Source organism: Pseudophryne corroboree, chromosome 9 (assembly GCF_028390025.1).
Source record: "Pseudophryne corroboree isolate aPseCor3 chromosome 9, aPseCor3.hap2, whole genome shotgun sequence".
Lineage (NCBI taxonomy): Eukaryota > Metazoa > Chordata > Amphibia > Anura > Myobatrachidae > Pseudophryne > Pseudophryne corroboree.
In genome coordinates this window covers 93,314,474-93,341,184 of record NC_086452.1, presented here as the reverse complement: position 1 = coordinate 93,341,184, position 26,711 = coordinate 93,314,474, and the positions used below count along the sequence as shown (strand labels likewise).

The 26,711-nt window shown below is 48.0% G+C and overlaps 1 protein-coding gene across 2 annotated transcripts in view; it reads left to right on the top strand.

Moving 5' to 3' along the window:
• The window catches only part of NDC1 (NDC1 transmembrane nucleoporin), a 92,513-nt gene that overhangs the window by 21,730 nt on the left and 44,072 nt on the right, over nucleotides 1-26,711 (top strand). For both annotated transcript variants that reach the window (XM_063939616.1, XM_063939617.1), the window contains exons 10-11: nucleotides 18,718-18,799; nucleotides 18,910-19,071. In XM_063939616.1, coding sequence (XP_063795686.1) covers nucleotides 18,718-18,799; nucleotides 18,910-19,071 — 244 coding nt within the window. The remainder of the gene's footprint in view (nucleotides 1-18,717; nucleotides 18,800-18,909; nucleotides 19,072-26,711) is intronic.

Here is a 26,711-nt window from a genome sequence, read left to right as displayed (position 1 = left end):
CGGCCAGGCGATTGTCAATATTGGCGGCTTTGTCTTACAAAAGCCCATATTTGATTTTCCATTCGGGACAGGGCAGAACTGCGGACTCGTCCCCAGTTTCTTCCTAAGGTGGTGTCAGCGTTTCACCTGAAACAACCTATTGTGGTGCCTGCGGCTACTAGGGACTTGGAGGACTCCAAGTTGCTAGACGTTGTCAGGGCCCTGAAAATATATATATATAATTCCAGGACGGCTGGAGTCAGAAAGTCTGACTTGCTGTTTATATTGTAGGCACCCAAAAAGCTGGGTGCTCCTGCTTCTAAGCAGACTATTGCTCGTTGGATTTGTAGTACAATTCAGCTTGCACATTCTGTGGCAGGCCTGCCACAGCCAAAATCTGTAAATGCCCATTCCACAAGGAAGGTGGGCTCATCTTGGGCGGCTGCCCGAGGGGTCTCGGCTTTACAACTTTGCCGAGCTGCAACTTGGTCAGGGGCAAACACGTTTGCTAAATTCTACAAATTTGATACCCTGGCTGAGGAGGACCTGGAGTTCTCTCATTCGGTGCTGCAGAGTCATCCGCACTCTCCCGCCCGTTTGGGAGCTTTGGTATAATCCCCATGGTCCTGACGGAGTCCCCAGCATCCACTAGGACGTTAGAAAAAATAAGATTTTACTTACCGATAAATCTATTTCTCATAGTCCGTAGTGGATGCTGGGCGCCCATCCCAAGTGCGGATTGTCTGCATTACTTGTACATAGTTATTGTTACAAAAAAATCGGGTTATTATTGTTGTGAGCCATCTTTTTTAGAGGCTACTTCATTGTTATCATACTGTTAACTGGGTTCAAATCACAAGTTGTACGGTGTGATTGGTGTGGCTGGTATGAGTCTTACCCGGGATTCAAGATCCTTCCTTATTGTGTACGCTCGTCCGGGCACAGTACCTAACTGAGGCTTGGAGGAGGGTCATAGGGGGAGGAGCCAGTACACACCATGTGATCCTAAAAGCTTGCTTTTGTGCCCTGTCTCCTGCGGAGCCGCTATTCCCCATGGTCCTGACGGAGTCCCCAGCATCCACTACGGACTATGAGAAATAGATTTATCGGTAAGTAAAATCTTATTATATATATATATATATATATATATATATATATAGATATAGATATAGATATATATATCTATATATATCTATATTATAATATAATTTCTCTGACGTCCTAGTGGATGCTGGGAACTCCGTAAGGACCATGGGGAATAGCGGGCTCCGAAGGAGGCTGGGCACTCTAGAAAGATCTTAGACTACCTGGTGTGCACTGGCTCCTCCCACTATGACCCTCCTCCAAGCCCCAGTTAGATTTCGTGCCCGGCCGAGGTTGGATGCACACTAGGGGCTCTCCTGAGCTCTTAGAAAGTAATAGTCTTAGATTTTTTTTATTTTCAGTGAGACCTGCTGGCAACAGGCTCACTGCAGCGAGGGACTAAGGAGAGAAGAAGCGAACTCGCCTGCTTGCAGCCGGATTGGGCTTCTTAGGCTACTGGACACCATTAGCTCCAGAGGGATCGACCGCAGGCCCAGCCTTGATGTTCGGTCCCGGAGCCGCGCCGCCGTCCCCCTTACAGAGCAAGAAGATGGTCCGGAAAATCGGCGGCATGAAGACTGTCTTCACCAAGGTAGCGCACAGCACTGCAGCTGTGCGCCATTGCTCCTCTCACACACTTCACACTTCGGTCACTGAGGGTGCAGGGCGCTGGGGGGGGCGCCCTGAGGCATCAAATAAAAACACCTTGGCTGGCTAAAATACCTCAATATATAGCCCCAGGGGCTATATATGAGGTAAATACCCCTGCCAGAATTCCATAAAAAGCGGGAGAATAGGCAGCGAAAAAGGGGCGGAGCCTATCTCCTCAGCACACTGGCGCCATTTTCCCTCACAGCTCCGCTGGAGGGAAGCTCCCTAGCTCTCCCCTGCAGTCTACACTACAGAAAAGGGTTAATAAAGAGAGGGGGGGCACTAAATTTAGGCGCAGAATACATTATATATAAAAACAGCAGCTATAGGGGACATAACTCAGTTAGTCCCTGCATTATATAGCGCTCTGGTGTGTGCTGGCATACTCTCACTCTGTCCCCCCAAAGGGCTTTTGTGGGTCCTGTCCTCGTTTAGAGCATTCCCTGTGTGTCTGCGGTGTGTCGGTACGGCTGTGTCGACATGTTGAATGAGGAGGCTTATATGGGACGGAACAGAGGCCGATATATGTGATGTCGCCCCCTGTGGGGCCGACACCAGAGTGGATGGATAGGTGAAAGGTATTAACCGACAGTGTCAACTCCTTACATAAAAGGGTGGATGACGTAACAGCTGTGGGACAGCCGGCTTCTCAGCCCGCGCCTGCCCAGGCGTCTCAAAGGCCATCAGGGGCTCAAAAACGCCCGCTCTCTCAGATGGCAGACACAGATGTCGACACGGAGTCTGACTCCAGTGTCGACAAGGTGGAGACATATACACAATCCACTAGGAACATCCGTGACTTGATCCCGGCAATAAAAAATGTGTTATACATTTCTGACATTAACCCAAGCACCTCTAAAAATGGGTTTTAGGTTTGGGGAGAAAAAACAGGCAGTGTTTTGTTCCCCCATCAGATGAATAAATGAAGTGTGTGAAAAGCGTGGGTTCCCCCGTTAAGAAACTGGTAATTTATAAAAAGTTACTGATGGCGTACCCTTTCCCGCCAGGAGGATAAGTTACGCTGGGAGATATCCCCTAGGGTGGATAAGGCGCTCACACGGTTGTCAAAAAAGGCCGTTTTAGGAACGGCCACTTTGAAGGTACCTGTTGATAAAAAGCAGGAGGCTATCCTGAAGTCTGTATTTACACACTCAGGTACTAGACTGAAACCTGCAGATCGTGCTGCTGCAGCGTGGTCGGTGACCCTGTCAAGCATACTAGTTTGCTAATATGAGAACATATTAAAGACGTCGTCTTATATATGAGGGATGCACAGAGGGATATTTTGCCGGCTGGCATCCAAAATGAAGGTAATGTCCATTCTGTCAGGAGGGTATTAGAGACCTGTCACTGGACAGGTGATGCTGACTTAAAAAGCGCATAGAGAGCCTTATAAGGGTGAGGAATTATTTGGGGATGGTCTCTGGGACCTCGTTTCCACAGCAACTGCTGGGAAGAAATAATTTTACCTCAGGTTTCCTCACAGACACAAATGGCGCTTCCTTTCTGTACAGAGACAAGGGTAGAGGGAAAAAGCTGCACCAGTCAGCCTGTTCCCAGAATCAAGATTCTTCCCCCGCCTCCTGTGAGTCCACACCATGACGCGGGTGCTCCACAGGTGTAGCCAGGTACGGTGGGGGGCCGTCTCGAAAATTTCAGCAATTAGTGGGCTCGCTCACAGGTGGATCCCTGTTTCTTTCAAGTAGTATTTCAGGGGTACAAGCTGGAATTCGAGATGTCTCCCCCCAGCCGTTTCCTAAAATATGCCTTGCTGACAACTCCCTCAGGCAGGGAGGCTGTGCTAGAGGAAATTAATAAGCAGTATTCCCAGCAGGTAATACTCAAGGTGCCCCTACTTCAACAAGGACGGGGTTACTATTCCACATGGGTTGGGGTACCGAAACAGCATGGTTCGGTGTGACCCATTTTATATTTAAAATCCTTGAACACATACATAAAAAAATTCAAGTTCAAGATGGAATCGCTCAGGGCGGTTATTGCAAGCCTGGACGAGGGGGATTACATGGTATCCCGGGACATCAAGGATGCTTACCTGCATGTCCCCATTTACCATCCTCGCCAGGAGTACCTCAGATTTGTGGTACAGGATTACCATTACCAAGTCCAGACACTGCCGTTTGGACTGTACATGGCACCGAGGGTGTTTTATCAAGGTAATGGCCGAAATGATGATACTCCTTTGAAAAAAGGGGAGTTGTAATTATCCCGTACTTGGACAATCTCTTTATAAGGGCGAGGTCCAAGGAGCAGTTGGTAGTCGGGGTAGCACTATTTTGGAAAGTGCTGCAACAGCACGGTTGGAAGTCCAAAGTCACAGCTGGTTCCTATGACACGTCTACTGTTCCTGGGGATGGTTCTGGACATAAACCAGAAATAGTGTTTCTCCCGGAGGAGACAGCCAAGGAGTTGTCATCTCTAGTCAGAGACCTCCTGAAGCCAAAACAGGTAGCGGTGCATCATTGCACGCGAGTCCTGGGAAAAATGGTAGCTTCCTACGAAGCAATCCCATTAGGCAGGTTCCATACAAGAACTTTTCAGAGGGACCTGTTGGACAAGTGGTCCGGATCGCATCTTCCGATGCATAGGCTGATAACCCTGTCTCCAAGGACCAGGGTATCTCTACTGTGGTGGCTGCAGAGTGCCCATCTTCAAGAGGGCCGCAGGTTCGGCATACAGGACTAGGTCCTAGTGACCATGGATGCCAGCCTTTGAGGCTGGGGGGCAGTCACACAGGGAAGAAACTTCCAGGGACTTTGGTCAAGTCAGGTTATTTCCCTACACATAAATATTCTGGACCTGAGGGCCATTTACAATGCCCTGAGGCCGGCAAGGCCTCTGCTTCAAAACCAGCCGGTACTGATCCAATCAGACAACATCACGGCAGTCGCCCATGTAAACCAACAGGGCGGCACAAGAAGCAGGATGGCGATGGCAGAAGCCACAAGGATTCTCCGATAGGCGGAAAATCATGTGTTAGCACTGTCAGCAGTGTTCATTCCCGGAGTGGATAACTGGGAGGCAGTTCTTCTCAACAGACACGACCTCCACCCGGGAGAATGGGGACTTCCTCCAGAAGTCTTCCAAAGGATTGTACACCATTGGGAAAGGCCACAGGCGGACTTGATGGCGTCCCGCCTCAACAAAAAGCTATAAAAGATATTGCGCCAGGTCAAGGGACCCTCAGGCGATAGCTGTGGACGCTCTGGTAACACCGTGGGTGTACCAGTCGGTTATGTGTTCTCCCCTCTGCCTCTCATACCAAAGGTACTGAGAATAATAAGAAGGCGAGGAGTAAGAACGATACTCGTAGATGGCCAATAAGAACTTGGTACCCAGAACTTCAAGAATTTATATCAGAGGACCCATGGCCTCTGCCACTCAGACAGGACCTGCGGCAGCAGGGGCCCTGTCTGTTCCAAGACTTACCGCGGCTGCGTTTGAAGGCATGGCGGTTGAACGCCGGATCCTGAAGGAAAAGGGCATTCCGGAGGAAGTCATTCCTACGCTTACTAAAGCCAGGAAAGAGGTTACAGCAAATCATTATCACCGCATATGGCGAAAATATGTTGCATGGTGTGAGGCCGAAAGGGCCCCAACAGAGGATTTTCGACTAGGTCGATTTCTGCATTTCCTGCAAGCAGGAGTGACTATGGGCCTTAAATTGGGTTCCATTAAGGTACAGATCTCGGCTCTGTCGATTTTCTTTCAAAAAGAACTAGCTTCAGTACCTGAAGTTCAGACATTTATAAAAGGAGTGCTGCATATTCAGCCCCCGTTTGTGCCTCCTGTGGCACCTTGGGATCTCAACGTGGTGTTGAGTTTCTTAAAATCACATTGGTTTGAGCCACCAAAAACCGTGGATCTGAAATATCTCACGTGGAAGGTGGTCATGTTATTGGCCTTGGCTTCTGCCGGGCGAGTATCAGAATTGGCGGCTTTATCATGTAAAAGCCCTTATCTGATTTTCCATATGGATAGGGCAGAATTGAGGACTCGTCCCCAGTTCTCCCTAAGGTGGTGTCAGCGTTTCACCTGAACCAGCCTATTGTGGTGCCTGCGGCTACTAGGGACTTGGAGGACTCCAAGTTGTTAGACGTGGTCAGGGCCCTGAAAATATATGTTTCCAGAACGGCTGGAGTCAGAAAATCTGACTCGCTGTTTATCCTATATGCACCCAACAAGCTGGGTGCTCCTGCTTCTAAGCAGACTATTGCTCGTTGGATTTGTAATACAATTCAGCTTGCACATTCTGTGGCAGGCCTGCCACAGCCAAAATCTGTCGATGCCCATTCCACAAGGAAGGTGGGCTCATCTTGGGCGGCTGCCCGAGGGGTCTCGGCTTTACAACTTTGCCGAGCTGCTACTTGGTCAGGGGCAAACACATTTGCTAAATTCTATAAATTTGATACCCTGGCTGAGGAGGACCTGGAGTTCTCTCATTCGGTGTTGCAGAGTCTTCTGCACTCTCCCGCCCGTTTGGGAGCTTTGGTATAATCCCCATGGTCCTTACGGAGTTCCCAGCATCCACTAGGACGTCAGAGAAAATAAGAATTTACTCACCGGTAATTCTATTTCTCGTAGTCCGTAGTGGATGCTGGGCGCCCATCCCAAGTGCGGTTTATCTGCAATACTTGTACATAGTTATTGTTAACTAAATCGGGTTATTGTTGAGCCATCTGTTGAGAGGCTCTGTTGTTTCATACTGTTAACTGGGTTTCATATCACGAGTTGTACGGTGAGATTGGTGTGGCTGGTATGAGTCTTACCCGGGATTCAAAATCCTTCCTTATTGTGTACGCTCGTCCGGGCACGGTACCTAACTGAGGCTTGGAGGAGGGTCATAGTGGGAGGAGCCAGTGCACACCAGGTAGTCTAAGATCTTTCTAGAGTGCCCAGCCTCCTTCGGAGCCCGCTATTCCCCATGGTCCTTACGGAGTTCCCAGCATCCACTACGGACTACGAGAAATAGAATTACCGGTGAGTAAATTCTTATTTTTTCCCCCGTCAGATGAATTAAATGAAGTGTGTGAAGAAGCGTGGGCTTCGCCTGATAAGAAATTGGTAATTCCTAAGAAGATACTAATGGCGTTCCCTTTCCCGCCAGAGGATAGGTTACGTTGGGAAACACCCCCTAGGGTGGATAAAGCGCTCACACGTTTGTCTAAAAAGGTGGCACTACCGTCCCAGGATACGGCCGCCCTTAAGGAACCTGCTGATAGAAAGCAGGAGGCGATCCTGAAGTCTGTATATACACACTCAGGCATTATACTTAGACCAGCTATTGCGTCAGCATGGATGTGCAGTGCTGCCGCTGCGTGGTCAGATAAACTGTCAGAAAATATTGACACATTAGACAGAGACACGATTCTGCTAACAATTGACCATATCAAAGACTCAGTCTTATACATGAGAGATGCACAGAGGGAAATCTGCCGGCTGGCATCTAAAGTAAGTGCATTATCCATCTCTGCTAGGAGATGCTTATGGACTCGCCAGTGGACTGGAGATGCAGATTCCAAAAGGCACATGGAAGTTTTGCCTTATAAAGGGGAGGAATTATTTGGGGATGGTCTCTCCGACCTAGTTTCCACAGCAACGTCTGGGAAGTCAGCATTTTTACCCCATGTCCCCTCACAGCCTAAGAAGGCGCCATTTTATCAGGTTCAGTCCTTTCGGACCCAGAAAAACAAGCGGGGAAAAGGAGGGTCTTTTCTGTCTAGAGGCAGAGGTAGGGGAAAAAGGCTGCAGCAAACAGCAGGTTCCCAGGAACAAAAGTCCTCCCCCGCTTCCTCTTCCAAGTCCGCCGCATGACGGTGGGGCTCCACAGGCGGAGCCAGGTACGGTGGGGGCCCGCCTCATGAATTTCAGCGATCAGTGGGCTCGCTCACATGTGGATCCCTGGATCCTTCAAATAGTATCTCAGGGATACAAGCTGGAATTCGAGGCGGCTCCACCCCACCGGTTCCTAAAATCTGCCTTGCCGATTGCTCCCTCAGACAGGGAGGCGGTGCTAGCAGCGATTCACAAGCTGTATTCCCAGCAGGTGATAATCAGGGTACCCCTACTTCAACAAGGCCGGGGTTACTATTCCACACTATTTGTGGTGCCGAAACCGGACGGTTCGGTGAGACCCATTTTAAATTTGAAATCCTTGAACACATACATAAAAAAATTCAAGTTCAAGATGGAATCACTCAGGGCGGTTATTGCAAGCCTGGACGAGGGCGATTACATGGTATCCCTGGACATCAAGGATCCTTACCTGCATGTCCCCATTTACCATCCTCACCAGGAGTACCTCAGATTTGTGGTACAGGATTGCCATTACCAATTCCAGACGCTGCCGATTGGACTCTCCACGGCACCGAGGGTATTTACCAAGGTTATGGCGGAAATGATGATACTCCTTCGAAAAAAGGGAGTTTTAATTATCCCATACTTGGACGATCTCCTAATAAAGGCACGATCCAAGGAACAGTTGTTAGTGGGCGTAGCACTATCTCAGGAAGTGCTGCGCCAGCACGGCTGGATTCTGAATATCCCAAAGTCACAGCTGGTCCCCACGACACGTCTAATGTTCCTGGGAATGATTCTGGACACAGTCCAGAAAAAAGTGTTTCTCCCGGAGGAGAAAGCCAGGGAGTTGTCTTCTCTAGTCAGAGACCTCCTAAAACCAAAACAGGTATCGGTGCATCACTGCACGCGGGTCCTGGGAAAGATGGTAGCTTCTTACGAAGCAATTCCATTCGGCAGGTTCCATGCCAGAATTTTTCAGTGGGACCTGTTGGACAAGTGGTCCGGATCGCATCTTCAGATGCATCGCTTGATAACCCTGTCCCCAAGAACCAGGGTGTCTCTTCTATGGTGGCTGCAGAGTGCTCATCTTCTGGAGGGCCGCAGATTCGGCATACAGGACTGGGTCCTGGTGACCACGGATGCCAGCCTACGAGGCTGGGGGGCAGTCACAAAGGGAAGAAACTTCCAAGGACTATGGTCAAGTCAGGAGACTGCCCTTCACATAAATATTCTGGAACTAAGGGCCATTTACAATGCCCTAAGTCAAGCAAAATCCCTGCTCCTACACCAGCCGGTGCTGATCCAGTCAGACAACATCACGGCAGTCGCCCATGTGAATCGACAGGGCGGCACAAGAAGCAGGATGGCAATGGCAGAAGCCACAAGAATTCTCCGATGGGCGGAGAATCATGTACTAGCACTGTCAGCAGTGTTCATCCCGGGAGTGGACAACTGGGAAGCAGACTTTCTCAGCAGGCACGACCTCCACCCGGGAGAGTGGGGACTTCATCCAGAAGTCTTCCAAATGATTGTAAATCAATGGGGTCGTCCACAGGTGGACATGATGGCGTCCCGCCTAAACAAAAAACTAGAGAGGTATTGCGCCAGGTCAAGAGACCCTCAGGCGATAGCTGTGGACGCTCTAGTGACACCGTGGGTGTACCGGTCAGTTTATGTGTTCCCTCCTCTACCTCTCATACCAAAGGTATTGAGAATAATAAGAAAGCGAGGAGTAAACACAATTCTCGTGGTTCCGGATTGGCCAAGAAGAGCGTGGTACCCGGAACTTCAAGAGATGATCTCAGAAGACCCGTGGTCTCTGCCGCTCAGACAAGACCTGCTACAGCAGGGGCCCTGTCTGTTCCAAGACTTACCGCGGCTGCGTTTGACGGCATGGCGGTTGAACGCCGGATCCTGAAGGAAAAGGGCATTCCGGAGGAAGTCATTCCTACGCTTATTAAAGCCAGGAAAGAGGTCACAGCAACTCATTATCACCGCATATGGCGGAAGTATGTTGCATGGTGTGAGGCCGAAAAGGCCCCAACGGAGGAATTTCAACTAGGTCGATTTCTGCATTTCCTGCAAGCAGGAGTAAATATGGGCCTAAAACTGGGCTCCATTAAGGTACAGATCTCGGCTCTGTCGATTTTCTTTCAAAAAGAACTAGCTTCAGTACCTGAAGTTCAGACATTTGTTAAAGGAGTGCTGCATATTCAGCCCCCGTTTGTGCCCCCTGTGGCACCTTGGGATCTCAACGTGGTGTTGAGTTTCTTAAAATCACATTGGTTTGAACCACTAAAAACCGTGGATCTGAAATATCTCACGTGGAAGGTGGTTATGTTATTGGCCTTGGCTTCTGCCAGGCGAGTATCAGAATTGGCGGCTTTGTCCTGTAAAAGCCCTTATCTGATTTTCCATATGGATAGGGCAGAATTGAGGACTCGTCCCCAGTTTCTCCCAAAGGTGGTGTCAGCGTTTCACCTGAACCAGCCTATTGTGGTGCCTGCGGCTACTAGGGACTTGGAGGACTCCAAGTTGCTAGACGTTGTCAGGGCACTGAAAATATGTTTCCAGAACGGCTAGAGTCAGAAAATCTGACTCGCTGTTTATCCTATATGCACCCAACAAGCTGGGTGCTCCTGCTTCTAAGCAGACTATTGCTCGTGGGATTTGTAATACAATTCAGCTTGCACATTCTGTGGCAGGCCTGCCACAGCCAAAATCTGTCAATGCCCATTCCACAAGGAAGGTGGGCTCATCTTGGGCGGCTGCCCGAGGGGTCTCGGCTTTACAACTTTGCCGAGCTGCTACTTGGTCAGGGGCAAACACATTTGCAAAATTCTATAAATTTGATACCCTGGCTGAGGAGGACCTGGGGTTCTCTCATTCGGTGTTGCAGAGTCATCCGCACTCTCCCGCCCGTTTGGGAGCTTTGGTATAATCCCCATGGTCCTTACGGAGTTCCCAGCATCCACTAGGACGTCAGAGAAAATAAGAATTTACTCACCGGTAATTCTATTTCTCGTAGTCCGTAGTGGATGCTGGGCGCCCATCCCAAGTGCGGTTTATCTGCAATACTTGTACATAGTTAGTTAACTAAATCGGGTTATTGTTGAGCCATCTGTTGAGAGGCTCTGTTGTTTCATACTGTTAACTGGGTTTCATATCACGAGTTGTACGGTGTGATTGGTGTGGCTGGTATGAGTCATACCCGGGATTCAAAATCCTTCCTTATTGTGTACGCTCGTCCGGGCACAGTATCCTAACTGAGGCTTGGAGGAGGGTCATAGTGGGAGGAGCCAGTGCACACCAGGTAGTCTAAGATCTTTCTAAAGTGCCCAGCCTCCTTCGGAGCCCACTATTCCCCATGGTCCTTACGGAGTTCCCAGCATCCACTACGGACTACGAGAAATAGAATTACCGGTGAGTAAATTCTTATTATGTATGTATATGTGTGTGTGTGTGTGTGTGTGTGCATATATTTATTTTCTCTTGCGTACTAGAGGATGCTGGGGACTCCGTAAGGACCATGGGGTATATAGACTGGCTCCGCAGGAGACATGGGCACTCTAAGACTTTAGAATGGGTGTGCACTGGCTCCTCCCTCTATGCCCCTCCTCCAGACCTCAGTTAGATCCTGTGCCCAGAGGAGACTGGATGCACTGCAGGGGAGCTCTACTGAGTTTCTCTGAAAAGACTTTTGTTAGGTTTTTTATTTTCAGGGAGCACTGCTGGCAACGGGCTCCCTGCATCGTGGGACAGAGGGGAGAGAAGCAGACCTACTTAAATGATAGGCTCTGCTTCTTAAGGCCCGTTCACACTGGTCGATATATCGGCCGTTCTCTTGAACGGCCGATATATCGCGGGTCCGTCGGCCAGTGTGTACGGCCGATACATCTGTGAACTCTGTTGTTCACAGACGTATTGCGTCGGCCGCGCAGCACAGCCGATGGACAATATATCTACCGATATATTGGCGCGTCAGTGTGTGTGTACGGGGCGGTTGCCCGACCGCCCATACACATGCTGCGGCGGCCGGCGGTGATTGACAGCTGAATCCGCCCAATTCATGACGTCAGTCCCTGACGGATCGGGCAATGTGTATGCACAGCACACTGCCCGATCCGTCCATAGATATATCTGCAAATCAATTGATCTGCAGATATATCTATTAGTGTGTACCCACCTTTAGACTACTGGACACCATTAGCTCCAGGGGGTCGGAACACAGGTGTCGTCCTCGCTGTTCGTCCCGGAGCCGCGCCGCCGCCCTCCTCACAGAGCCGGAAGATAGAAGCCGGGTGAGTATAAGAAGAAAGAAGACTTCACAGGCGGCAGAAGACTTCAGATCTTCACTGAGGTACCGCGCAGCGGTCACGCTGCGCGCCATTGCTCCCACACTCACACACACACAAGGCACTGTAAGGGTGCAGGGCGCAGGGGTGGCGCCCTGGGCAGCAATAATAACCTCAAGGGACACTGGCCAGCATAATAGATACTGCACAGGCAGTATATTACAAAACCCCGCCAGTATAAAAAATTTAAGCGGGACCGAAGCCCGCCGTTGAGGGGGCGGAGCTTGATCCTCCAGCACTAACCAGCGCCATTTTCTCCACAGCAAGCTGCAGAGAAGCTGCTCCCCGGACTCTCCCCTGCTGAACACAAGTACAGAGGGCAAAAACGAGGGGGGGGGGGAGCACATTTAATTGGCGCAGTAAGTGTATTATATATCTATAAAAGCGCTGTACAGGCTGGGACTTTGTTCCAGTGTCCAGTGGCGCTGGGTTTGTGCTTGCATACTCTCTCGGTCTCTCCAAAGGGCCTTATTGGAGGGGCTGTCCCCATATTTGTATATCCCAGTGTGTGTGGGGGTGTCAGTACGTGTGTGTCGGCATGTCTGAAGCGGAAGGCTCGTCTAGGGAGGAGGCAGAGCAGGTGATTGTGGTGTCTCCGTCGGCACCGCCGACACCTGATTGGTTGGATATGTGGAATGTTTTAAATGCAAATGTGACTTTATTACATAAAAGATTGGACAAAGCAGAGTCCAGGGAAAAAGCTGGGAGTCAATCCATGGCTTTGACTGTGTCACAAGGCCCTTCGGGGTCTCATAAACGTCCCCTTTCCCAGATAGCAGACACTGACACGGATTCTGACTCCAGTGTCGACTATGATGATGCGAGGTTACACCCAAGGGTAGCTAAGAGTATTCATTATATGATTATTGCAATAAAAGATGTTTTGCATATCATAAAGGACTCCTCTGTCCCTGACTGGAGGGTCTGCATGTTTAAGGAAAAGAAACCTGAGGTAACGTTTCCCCCATCTCATGAGCTGAACGCTTTATTTGAAAAAGCTTGGGAAACTCCAGACAAGAAACTGCAGATTCCCAAGAGAATTATTATGGCGTATCCTTTCCCCTCACAGGACAGGTTACGATGGGAATCCTCACCCACGGTGGACAAGGCTTTAACCCGCTTGTCCAAAAAGGTGGGGCTACCATCTCCGGACACGGCAGCCCTCAAGGATCCTGCTGATCGCAGACGGGAAACTACCTTAAAATCAATTTATACGCATACGGGTGCCTTGCTCAGACCGGCAGTAGCGTCGGCATGGGTGGGTAGCGCAATTGCTGCATGGGCAGATAACTTGTCGTCTGACATTGACACCCTAGATAAGGAAAGCATTTTGTTGACCTTGGGTCACATTAAAGACGCAGCGTTATATATGAGAGAGGCTGCGGGAGACATTGGGCTGTTGGGTTCAAGAGCCAATGCAATGGCAATTTCTGCTAGACTGTCCCTGTGGACCCGCCAATGGACGGGTGATGCCGATTCATAAAGACATATGGAAACTTTACCTTACAAAGGTGAGGTCTTATTTTGGGAGGGCCTCGCGGACCTGGTTTCCACAGCTACCGTGGGTAAGTCTTCTTTTTTGCCTTATGTTCCCCCACAGCAAAAGAAAACACCTCAATACCAGATGCAGTCTTTTCGGTCGCATAAGTTCAGAAAGGGTCGGGGCTCTTCCTTCATCGCCAGAGGTAAAGGGAGAGGGAAAAGAACGCCTGCTACGGCTAGTTCCCAGGAACAAAAGTCCTCCCCGGCCTCTACAAAATCCACCGCATGACGCTGGGGCTCCGCTGAGGGAGTCCGCACCGGTGGGGGCACGTCTTCGACTCTTCAGCCAGGTCTGGGTTCAGTCGGATTTGGGTCCTTGGGCGGTCGAAAATGTATCCCAAGGCTACAAGCTGGAGTTCGAAGAAGTGCCTCCTCGCCGATTTTTCAAATCGGCTTTGCCAGCTTCTCTCCCAGAGAGGGAAATAGTTTCAGCTGCCATTCAAAAGCTGTGTCAACAGCAAGTGATTATCAAAGTTCCCCTAATGCAACAGGGAAAAGGGTACTATTCAACCCTGTTTGTGGTCCTGAAGCCGGATGGCTCGGTGAGACCTATTCTGAATCTAAAATCCCTGAACCTGTATTTGAAAAGGTTCAAATTCAAGATGGAATCTCTCCGGGCAGTGATCTCCAGCCTGGTAGGGGGGGATTTTATGGTATCACTAGACATAAAGGATGCATACCTTCATGTCCCCATTTATCCCCCTCATCAGGCGTACCTGCGATTCGCTGTACAGGATTGTCATTACCAGTTTCAGACGTTGCCGTTTGGGCTTTCCACGGCCCCAAGGATTTTCACCAAGGTAATGGCGGAAATGATGGTGCTCCTGCGCAGGCAAGGAGTCGCAATTACCCCATACTTGGACGATCTCCTGATAAAAGCGAAATCGAGAGATCAATTACTGAAAAGCGTATCGCTCTCCCTGAGAGTGCTGCAGCAACACGGCTGGATCCTAAATCTACCAAAGTCGCAGTTGATTCCGACAACTCGGCTATCATTTTTGGGTATGATTCTGAACACTGAAATGAAGAGGGTTTTTCTCCCAACGGAAAAAGCCCAGGAACTCCAGAACATGGTCAGGGACCTGCTAAAACCAAAGAGTGTCAGTTCATCAATGCACTCGAGTATTGGGAAAAATGGTGGCGGCCTACGAGGCCATCCCCTTCGGCAGGTTCCATGCGAGAACGTTTCAGTGGGACCTTCTGGACAAGTGGTCTGGGTCCCATCTGCAAATACATCAGAAAATAAGCCTGTCCCCCAGGGCCAGGGTGTCTCTCCTGTGGTGGCTTCAGAGTGCTCACCTCCTAGAGGGTCGCAGGTTCGGCATTCAAGACTGGGTTCTAGTGACCACGGACGCGAGCTTCCGAGGATGGGGAGCAGTCACACAAGGAAGAAATTTTCAGGGACTGTGGTCAAGCCAGGAGGCTTGTCTACACATCAACGTGCTGGAATTAAAGGCCATATACAACGGCCTACGACAAGCGGAGAATTTTCTTTGCGACCTACCCGTTCTGATTCAGTCAGACAACGTCACAGCCGTGGCGCATGTAAACCGCCAAGGTTGGACAAGGAGCAGAGGGGCAATGGCGGAAGCCACCATGATTCTTCGCTGGGCGGAAAATCACGTAAGCGCTCTGTCAGCAGTCTTCATTTCGGGAGTGGACAACTGGGAGGCAGACTTCCTCAGCAGACACGATCTCCATCCAGGAGAGTGGGGTCTTCATCAAGAAGTTTTCGCAGAGATAACAAGTCGTTGGGGACTTCCTCAAAAAGACATGATGGCGTCACGCTTCAACAAGAAACTTTGGAGGTATTGTTCCAGGTCGAGGGACCCTCAGGCAGTTGCGGTGGACGCCCTGGTGACACCATGGGTTTTTCAGTCTGTATATGTGTTCCCTCCTCTTCCACTCATTCAAAAATATTGAGAATCATAAGACGAACAAGATGCAGACAATACTCATTGTTCCAGATTGGCCTCGAAGTGCCTGGTATTCAGATCTTCAGGAAATGATCGCAGAAGATCCGTGGCCTCTTCCTCCCAGGGAGGACCTGTTGCAACAGGGGCCCTGCGTGTTCTAAGACTTACCGCGGTTACGTTTGACGGCATGGCGGTTGAACATCAAATTTTAGCTAGGAAAAGTATTCCGGGGGAAGTCATCCCTACTCTGATCAAAGCTAGGATGGAGGTAACGGCGAGGCACGTCTTGGTGTGAAGCCAAGAATGCTCCGACGGAAGATTTTCAGCTGGGTCGTTTTCTCCATTTTCTACAGACAGGAGTGGATATGGGCCTCAAGTTAGGCTCCATTAAGGTGCAGATTTCGGCCTTATCTATATTCTTTCAGAAGGAATTGGCTTCTCTCCCAGAAGTCCAGACTTTTGTAATGGGAGTGCTGCACATCCAACCTCCTTTTGTGCACCCAGTGGCACCGTGGGACTTTAACGTGGTGTTACAGTTCCTTACGTCACACTGGTTTGAACCTCTTCAAACGGTTGAATTAAAATTTCTCACTTGGAAAGTGGTTATGTTGTTGGCCTTGGCATCTGCGAGGCGGGTGTCCGAATTGACGGCCTTGTCTCACAAGAGCCCCTATCTGATTTTCCATGTGGATCGAGCGGAGTTGAGAACTCGTCCTCAATTTCTACCTAAGGTGGTTTCGTCATTTCATATGAACCAACCTATTGTGGTGCCTGTGGCCACGGGTGACTTGGAGGATTCCAAGTCCCTTGATGTAGTCAGGGCCTTAAAAATTTATGTAGCTAGGACGGCTCGAGTTAGGAAAACAGAGGCACTGTTTGTCCTGTATGCGGCCAACAAGGTTGGCGCTCCTGCTTCTAAGCAGACTATTGCTCGCTGGATCTGTAACACGATTCAGCAGGCTCATTCTACGGCTGGATTGCCGTCACCTAGTTCGGTAAAAGCCCATTCCACTAGGAAGGTGGGCTCTTCTTGGGCAGCTGCCTGAGGCGTCTCTGCATTACAGCTTTGCCGGGCAGCTACTTGGTCGGGTTCAAACACTTTTGCAAAATTCTACAAGTTTGATACCCTGGCTAATGAGGACCTCATGTTTGCTCAATCGGTGCTGCAGAGTCATCTGCACTCTCCCGCCCGGTCTGGAGCTTTGGTATAATCCCCATGGTCCTTACGGAGTCCCCAGCATCCTCTAGGACGTAAGAGAAAATAAGATTTTAAACCTACCGGTAAATCTTTTTCTCCTAGTCCGTAGAGGATGCTGGTCGCCCGTCCCAGTGCGGACTATTTCTGCAAGGCTTGTATATAGTTGTTGCTTACATAAGGGTTATGTTACAGTTGAGATCAGTCTCTGGCTGATGCTGTTTTGTTCATGCTGTTAACTGGTTTGGTGTATGCCAGGTTGTACGGTATGTATGGTGTGGGCTGGTATGTATCTCGCCCTTAGATTAACAAAAATCCTTTCCTCGTACTGTCCGTCTCCTCTGGGCACAGTCCTAACTGAGGTCTGGAGGAGGGGCATAGAGGGAGGAGCCAGTGCACACCAATTCTGAAGTCTTAGAGTGCCCATGTCTCCTGCGGAGCCAGTCTATACCCCATGGTCTTTACGGAGTCCCCAGCATCCTCTACAGATTAGGAGAAAAAATTTTACCGGTAGGTTTAAAAACTTATTATTAGTGTGTGATTTGGCAGCAGGCGGCACTCCAAGTCTTGAAATAAGTGAATGGATCAACGTTTTGGGGTTCGTGACCCAATCATCGGGATAACAAACAAGTGAAACAATACAAATATTTACAAACATTTGACAGCATATCTGTTTCCACTTGACTACAATAGTGTACAGTGTCACCAATATAGCGCAGTCCTACTAAATAACATAATCTGGTTAACTTAATGCTGGGTACATCCTGGCAGATATATTGGCCGATCAATTGATCGGCCAATATATCAGCTGCTTACATATACCATAATCAGGAGCATAATTTACCCCTATAAGGCCTATTTCCTTTACCTGTATGCTCTTTAGAATCAATTGATCGGCCAATATCATCAACTGGTCGGAGGGTGTGTATGAACTGTCTGTGAACTACGTCGTTCAGACATATCGCGTCTGCCCTGCTGCACAGACTATGACCAATATATGTGCAGATATATTGGTGCATTATTCTGTGTGTATAGATGACCCGGAGCCATTCGATAGGTGGGCAGGATTATTTAAATAAACTGTGTCCCGTGGTGGGAGGTGGTTAGCGGACCGGCACCCTGCAGTGCCCCTGTTCCCAGGGTACGTACTTGTCACCTGTCACCGGTGGGCAGCCGGGCGAGGGATCACAGCCTCCAGTGCGAATTTGTTGCTCCTAAACCCTGCATGCAGCTCCATAGCTGCAGCCCCTTCATGTCCCCGGCCATGCCTTGCTCGGCTCTCTGCTGGGTAACATGGAAAACGTGAACCGTGTGGGTTCCTGAGGACCGAGTTTGAGAACCACTGGCATGGAGGAAAGATTAATTGGCTTATGTCCTCAACAACAGATATATTTGCAGGTGGCAGCGGTGGTTGCTCAGTTTGTACCATCTACAGATATATCTGCAGATCAGTTGATCTGCAGATATATCTTTAGGTGTGTACCCGGCGTTAAGATGAGCATACACTATACAATTATCTGGCAGATAATCTGTGGTTAGAATGAGAACCTGCTAATGGATGAGAGCAACGGACGATCAACCATTTTGCCCCCAAACACTGGAAAAAGGACAAAAACTGTCGCTTATACAAATTGGTTAAATCACGGACCGGTTTTGTCAATTTTTTCAGTGTTTGGTAGCACATGGTCGATTATCAGTTGCTCTCATCCATTACCAGATTTTCATTCCAACCACAGATTATCTGACAGATAATTGTATAGTATAGTGTATGCCTAGTTTAAGTAGTGGTTTCTTTTACTATGTTTTGCCGTAAGATGTATTTTAAAATAAAATTGCCCATACTCATTGGTCCAATCACAAATATACCTGTTAGAAGACAGAGTAGTAGCTTCTCTCTATGCTGCTAACATGAATAATATATTAGTGTCTCCTCTGTACCTTTTGCCTTTCTACCGATTCAGTTGGGCCACAGCATTTCCCTTGATGATGTGTTTGCCCCAGAACTTGTGTATTAGCTGTACAGAGAGCAGGAGACCGGAACCAAACTGCCTTTATTTAGGGCCTACAGATGGTGGGTCTCACAACCACTGTCGTCAGTGGAGTTTTTGTAAATCAAATAAAGTAACATCTACTTAGTTCTGCAGAGCAATTTTTTCATGTTCCGTTTTGTCCTCCCTAGTACCTGGCCTTCCAAGACCTCATGCTCCTATCACAGTATTCGCCAGCTCGACGACAGGAAGTGTTTAGCCTCAGCCAACCAGGTACCTGCTACTTTTATGAAATGCGCTTATTGAACTGTATAGAGAATCGTGAATTCTGACATCAACAGTCTGTATACTTATGTGTGTGTGTGGTTCATATACTATGACAGGAGGCCATCCCCATAATTGGGCTGCAATCTCCAAGGAATGTCTAAATGTCTTAAACAATTTAACATCAAGACTGGTCGCGTACCAGGAAGCTGCTGCAAGTAATGGACGTGTCAGGCTGCTGTCGTCTTCTCTAGAGCTGAGGAAATCGTCCAGCGGCTCAGGTGACCTTTCTCACTGATTTGTGCAATGCTGTTCTGTCTTTATTACCTGTATATCCTTCTTTTCTTATTGTCCTCTACTCAAGATAAAGAAGGTAATATTGCTTGCTTTTATGATCAGTCCCTTTGATAATACATATTGCAAAAATTGCTGTTGCATATTTATATGTATTTTTCATAGGGTACACTGTCAGTGCAGGTGACTGGTGTGTTCTGCTGACATGTAATATATAAACGTGCTTCGGCTAATCCTTCATAGTGCATATAGAACACTGCTACAAAAAGTAGCCCTTGCTTCATCATAATTTAGAGAGCATAATACTCTGGATTTGTGTATCTACATTTTACTTAATGTTTATTTTGAGGTATTGCACGTTATTCATGGCGCTGTTCTGTCCTGTTTCCTCTTTACTCTTAGGACATCTCTGACCAATTAAATTCTATCTCCCTAGTCCATATCTATAACCAATAAGGCTGCACTTAACAGGACTGCCAGCACTGTGGAGATTAGTGATTACTGTCATACTCCACTATGAAACATCTTTTAGTGTTATTTATGTTTCTCTAGCATCCATAAGGGATATTGGGGAGACTTAGTACGATGGGGTATAGACGGGGTCCAAAGGTGCACTTTAAATTTCTTCACTGGGTGTGCAGGCTCCTCCCCTCTATGCACCCTCCCACAGGCTGTTTAGAAAAAAGTACCCTCAGGAGAGGATGCACATCTCTGCAGCTCCAGAGAGTTTTCTTAAATTTTTAAAAAAACTTTTATTTTCGGTATGCTGTCTGGGTAACAGCATACCTGCAGCGTGGAAGTTAGGGGATGGACGGTCACTGGCCTTGCAAGGTGTCAGAGCCCCGCTGCAGGACCACCGTCCTGAGAGGTTGTTTGTTCAGCGGGGCACTGCGCCTTAGCTGTTGCAATCGCAGCACGCCGCACACACCTAACATATACCTGAAGGTGACGACAGTGGTGAGTACAAACTGGGGACCCCACTAGGGGAGTCCCCCTGGTTCATGGTGCAGCTGAACGCGGGCGCGACGTACGGGACCCTCCTGGGGTGGACACTCTAGAGACCACCATGTAAACTGGCTAGCGGTGGCTTAAACCAGCATTTGTGTGATGTTTTTAAGCAAACTAGGAGACATTGCCATTATAAAAATCTCTACAGCTCCGGAGCCATTGGAGAGGGAGCTACCTCAGAGCAGGACCAGGAGCATTTCTCTGGCTGGGTCCACAGGATTATCCACAGGATAACATTGGGATATGGTTGAGCGACAGCGGAAATGGCACCAACACGGTCACGAGCTTTCTGGCCTCCCAGGATGCATCGGAGCCTCACCATATAGTCCCGCCCACTGACTCAGTCAGATCAGTTTTTTTCTTGGTGCAGGAGGAAGCCGCATGGTCACAGGGCTGCTGTAGAATAAAGCAGCCTGAAGCTTTTATTTTATTTTTATAGACTCACTATATTTTTTTCGAGCAACTTTTCTTAACAGCGTCTTATACGTATACTAGAAAGAGTCGCTCCAATAACTCCCCACTGGGTCGCAACAACGCTTACCATCGCGGTACAGTGCTGTCTCGACGGGCGTCTGTGTCGGATGTTCTAGCAGGTCCAGCAGACGTAACCAGGCTGTGGCCGGAGCATGGGGGGAAGGTGAGTCTATGGATTCCCCCTTATTAGGGGGATCCGGACACAGCTACACTGATTTGGTGGAGACTACAGTGTGTTGATGCGCCGAACATCTCGAGTGCGACAGCGCTACGCTCCAGGGATCATAGGCACCAGGACTAGGTAGAGGCCGCAATCCTTAGTTTAAGTCAACTGGGGGATTTAGACGCTCTCCTGGCCGCCCCTCCTCCGAGTTCATGACCAGTTTCCGCGCGTCTCCCGTCCATGAACTGAATGACCTCACTTCCGTCTCAGACGCTACCACGAGGGTACTCTGTTGCAGCTTAGACGCTGTGGTTGTGTACACTAGAGATCCCGCCTAGACCGAGTCGCAGGCCTTAGCGTCTGCATACACGTGGAAGTCGCAGAGCGTCCGTGTCCGCAGTGAGCGACTGTGTCTGTTATCAGTTATACAAGAGCGGCAGTGTACATCAGTAGCGTCTGAATCCACTCAGCGTCTTACGAGCGCATTTGCTTGGATATGGAAGTGTGGTGAGTCTCCCTGTATCCCGCTATACAGAGGAAGAGTATACAGTACTAAAAATTCTCTCTACTTGTTAGTATGAATTGTTAATTTTTAGTACATATTGCATATGAGATCTGTATATTACTGCGTTTTCTGCATGTTATGTTGAAAAAAGAACCAGTTGAAAACAGAAGTACAATTTTCCTACTTATTCATAAGTTGTAATGGGGGTTGTATTCTCATATGACAATGTCTAATGCTTTAACATGTGACTGACTGCTAGTATGTGTGCTGACTTTTCTGTGTAATGTCAGTCCTGTTCTGACCCTCAATTCAGGTGCACTGTGGTCAGATTGATCTCTCTTCTATATACTCATATATAGGTGATTTTCAGTCACAAATTGTGTAGTCATTAACAGATTACCATGTCTGTGAGCGGCAAAAGTGACGAGGAGAATTTATCAAGCACTCCTACATCCCAACATGCTTATCTTGTAAGACAGGGTTAATTAATGTGGACCAATTAGTCACTTATGAGGGCTTGTGTGCGAACTGTTTTGCTTTTCAGCAAAGTAAAAAACAGGAGTTGGTTCAGCCACCAACAGAGCCACCATGGAATATGTTCGCAAAGACTCTATCTTCAATAGCGGACAGGTTAGCTCCGGTAGCACCACCTCAAGGGTTAGGTTACACTATTAACCCATACATGCAGCTCCCTTCCTACGGCTTGGTTCCAGTAGCCTCTACAAGCAACCAAGGGACAGGTAAGACTTAAGACAGATACGTCTATGTGGCAGACTACACAAGATGATACAACAGATGATATATTAATTTTTATAATCTAATGGTTTGTATATATGCGAGGTAGGTGTGTATGTGGATGCATGCACCTATCCGCAGTTATACATACATTTGTATATATATAGTGATTAGCGCCAGACACTATTAGTGGTTTACAATACTTGGAGGAAGCAGCAATTGGTATGGGTACAGTTGCTTCTAAAGCTTCAGCCTTGACAGTAGCTGCTCTCAGAGCAGTTTGGCTACGTACCTGGAAGGCAGATGTGGAATCCAAGAAAGAATTGGAAGCATTGCCTTTCATTGGTAATATATTGTTTGGGAAACCATCATCTGATATCCTAGAATCAGAGGCTGAGTCAAAGTAGGTTAGATTTCCGGCTACTTATAACCCTAAGTCCAAGGGTTCAAAGTTTCACTCATTTCGTTAGCAAAGCGAAAGCTAAAGAGGAGTCTAAGCAACCCCAGTTCAAAACCAGGGATAGGAAGCAGTGGGCTAGCAAAAAGCCAGCTTCCAAGCCTGAACAGAAACCATCAGCCTGAAGAGACTGGCCTCCGCCTGGAGGATTCCAGGGTTGGGGGCCGACTCCTCCATTTTGCACACATATGGCAGCAGTCGACAACAGATGCTTGGGTGCAGAAGATGGTATCTCAGGGGTATGGGTTCCCATTCAGGAGGCAGCCTCCTCAAAGATTTTTTTGCACCAGCCCGTCTCGTATAGAGTCGAAGGCCTATGCCCTGCAAGAAGCAGTCCAAAAATTACTGCAGTCAGGTGTGATTGTCCTAGTACCTCCATCACAAAGGGGACAGGGGTTTTACTCCAGTTTATTTCTGATCCAGAAGCCAAATGGGTCACATCGACCAATTTTCAATCTAAAAATGTTAAACAAATACATTTGGATCCCGAAGTTCCACATGGAGACGTTACGCTCCATAATGTTGGCCATGGAACCGGGAGATTACATGGTATCTCTGGATGTACGGGATGCTTACCTACATGTGCCTATTGATAAAGTCAAATATTACCTTTGAACATTTGCTATATACTTATTATGGACTAAGTACGCAATTGGCGCACGGAGTACCGTAAGGGTACGCACTTAGCGTAGCAGACGCTAAGCCGTGGGCGCGACGCACGAGCGGCACGTACGCTCACGGGCTTACGCTTAGTATCGAGCACGCTATAGGCGGCCTGAGTACCGTACTGCTACGCTGTTGGCGTAGCGGACGCTGTGCCGTGAGAGTGAGACACGAGCGGCGCTGACGCTCACTGAATGACGCACAGTAAACCTTGTTAACACACTGTAAGGGTATGCTTATACTGTAAACCTAAGTACTGTAATATTACCACAATGTAACGCTTATTGACCTTGATAATATGAATGCTGTTTGAGCGATTGAGACGCTCAGAAACCCGATATAATAACTGGTGAAACACACAAGACCTGGTAAGGTTCCAACACTTTCGTAGAAGATACTTTAGTATAAAAAGGGGAAAAACAGTTACAGCTTATACACTACAGACCTAACATCAATATCTAAACAGAATAACAAGAAATAAATGTGAACAATAGCGAACGATCGCAAACAGAATAAACACAAAGAGAATAAAATGGCAAACACTTAAAGGATAACAAAATGAGAACGAATGGCGTACATAAAGAATAACAAAATGGCTACAGAGAAACTTACACACGTGAGAATGATTCGCAAGCGCGTCCTGGACCAGCCCTCAGCCTTCAGTGTGAAAACCTTTGTAGAGAGAGAGTGTGAGTGCTGGTCCAGCAATGGTGGCCTTTATATACACAACATACAGTAACAATACAATGGTCCCTACAATCTTATAGTTCATTGGACACAGGAATGTGTGTCTGCATTATAACAAAAGGTCATAGGTGGGTTCGAACAGGTGGGCTGTGTCTATTTCCAACTGCTCAGGTGGGAGGTATCCTCAGGATTCCCGCCGCATGGGTAATGAACAGCAAATATAGTAAATGTCTCTAAATTACTTTTAAACATAACTATATGCAGGAGCGAACAATCTCTTCCTAACCAACACCGAAATGTTACATTTAAAATACTCTACAGCTGGATACTAGACATCACCGTTCTACCTTTGTCTGACCCTTCATATCATGCAAAGAGGAATTTCTCTGTCCAAGAACCGTTTACACTAAACATACTTGCTGACATTGTTAAGGGAAATACTATCTATAAAACACACTATTTAGGTTAAATATGTTGCGATCGAGTCGCTCGCTAGACGCTCACAAACTCCGCCGTAAATACACATCTCCATGCGCAGGAGACGTCGGAGCGTCCCTTACGCAACCTGAGGGGATGCGTATGCACGGGGGAGTGGGTGCACGAGCAGCGGGCATGTGCATTGGGGTTAGTACAAAGCATTGTGAATCACGATATTTTTCGACTTTGACACTGTAGCACGGTCTCATCAGTGTTACCTCAGGTTGCCATCCTCCAGGAACATTTTCAGTTCCAAGCCTTGCCCTTCGGGCTAGCAACAGCACCCAGGGTGTTTACCAAGATCATGGTGGTTATGGCAGCTTGTCTGCACAAACAGGGGATAAGAATATTCCCATACCTGGACGACCTGTTAATCTTAACACATTCGCAAGATTTACTTTTGAGCCATCTTCAACAGACAATAGTTTGTTTACAGAGACACGGGTGGCTCATAAATTGGGTAAAGTCGTCTCTGAATCCGTCACAACGGATGGTTCATTCGGGGGCCATATTGGATTCAGACCTACAGAAAGTTCTCTTACCAGAGAAAAAGATAGTCAAGGTGCAGGTCATGGTTCAGGAAGTGTTGCACGCCCAGACAATGTCAGTCCATGCAGAATTGCGACTGTTGGGTCTGATGGTATCAACCTTCGACATGGTGAAATATGCGCAATTCCACTCCAGACCATTGCAGCACCTTATTCTGACCAAATGGAACGGAAATCATCAGACGATAAAAAAGAAGATGATAAAGTTTCCAATAAACGTAAAAAGGTCTCTAGCGTGGTGGCTACAGACAGACCATTTAAACAAGGGGAGACCCTTTTGGATAAAAGAATGGCAAGTCCTGACAACAGATGCCAGCCTGCAAGGCTGGGGTGCGGTACTCGGAAGCCTTTGGTTCCAGGGAAAATGGACCGCAAGGGAAAGTCGCCTGCCGATAAATCTGTTGGAAATAAGGGCCATTTACTTGGCTCTAGTTCAGGCAAAGGACAATCTACAAGGAAGACCAGTCCAGATCCGCTCAGACAATGCGACAGCAGTAGGTGTACCTCAATCATCAAGGAGGAAGTCACAGCAAAAAATTGATGGAGGAAGTGACTCCCATTCTAAGATTGGCAGAGCTCCATCTCCCGGCATTGTCAGCAGTGTTTGTCCCAGGTGTACTGAACTGGGAAGCGGATTTTCTCAGTCGACACACCATTCAGGAAACCGAATGGGCATTACACCCAGAAGTGTTTCAGACACTAGTGAACAGATGGCGTCTACCAGAGAGAGACCTCATGGCGTCTCGTCTAAACAACAAAGTTCCAAGGTACGGATCGAGAACAAGGGACACAGGAGCGGTACTTGTAGACGCACTGTCAGTAGAATGGAAATTTCATCTGGCATATCTGTTCCCTCCAATATCTGTTACCCAGAGTAGTGAGAAAAATAAAGCAAGCAAAGGGAGCGATAATTCTAATAGCTCCAGCTTGGCCAAGAAGGCATTGGTACACAGATCTACTGAGGATGTATGCGGAAGCACCGATGCTGCTCCCTCAACGTCCAGATCTGTTAATGCAGGGTCCTTGTTGTCACAGTCATCTGGATCGCCTGTCTTTGACGGCATGGCTGTTGAAACCTCTATCTTGGAAGCTAGAGGATTTTCGAAACAAGTAATCCAAACTATGCTTAGAGCAAGAAAGCCTTCTTCAGCTCGTGTGTATCATAGAATATGGCAAGCCTATATTCATTGGTGTACTGGAAAAAATTGGAATCCAAGATTTTTTAAAGTATCCAGGATTTTGGATTTCCTTCAAGCAGGATTGGATAAAGGTTTGAAAGTTGCTTCCTTGAGGGTTCAAGTATCAGCATGGACTGTATGGTTTCAGCGAAAGATTGCTGAATTACAGGATGTACGTACTTTCTTTCAGGGAGTTGTACATATTCAACCTCCATTTGTTCCTCCTGCAGCTCCTTAGGATTTGAATTTAGTTCTTAAATTCCTACAGGGTCCTACGTTTGAACCACTTAAGAGAGCAGATCTTAAATGGTTAACGGCTAAAGTGCTTTTTCTACTGGCAATGGCGTCAGCCAGAAGAGTGTCAGATTTAGGAGCATTATCGTGTAAGTCTCCTTTCCTAAGTTTTTTTTCCAGACAGAGCAGTTCTCAGAACGAGATCTGGTTATCTTCCTAAGGTGGTTTCAAAGTTTCACCTGAATGAAGAGATTGTAGTCCCAGCTTTTCAGGTATCGGGACTATCTGCGGGAGAAGCGTCGCTGGACGTAGTCCGAGCTTTAAGAATCTAGATAGATCGTACTAGTGCCATCAGAAAAACAGATTCTCTCTTCATCCTCTACGGATTCCATAGAAGAGGATGGCCTGCTAGTAAACAGACGTTGGCGAGATGGCTCCGAATAGTAATATCAGAAGCTTATTCTCATGCAGATCTCCCTACTCCGGCTATTGTCTCTG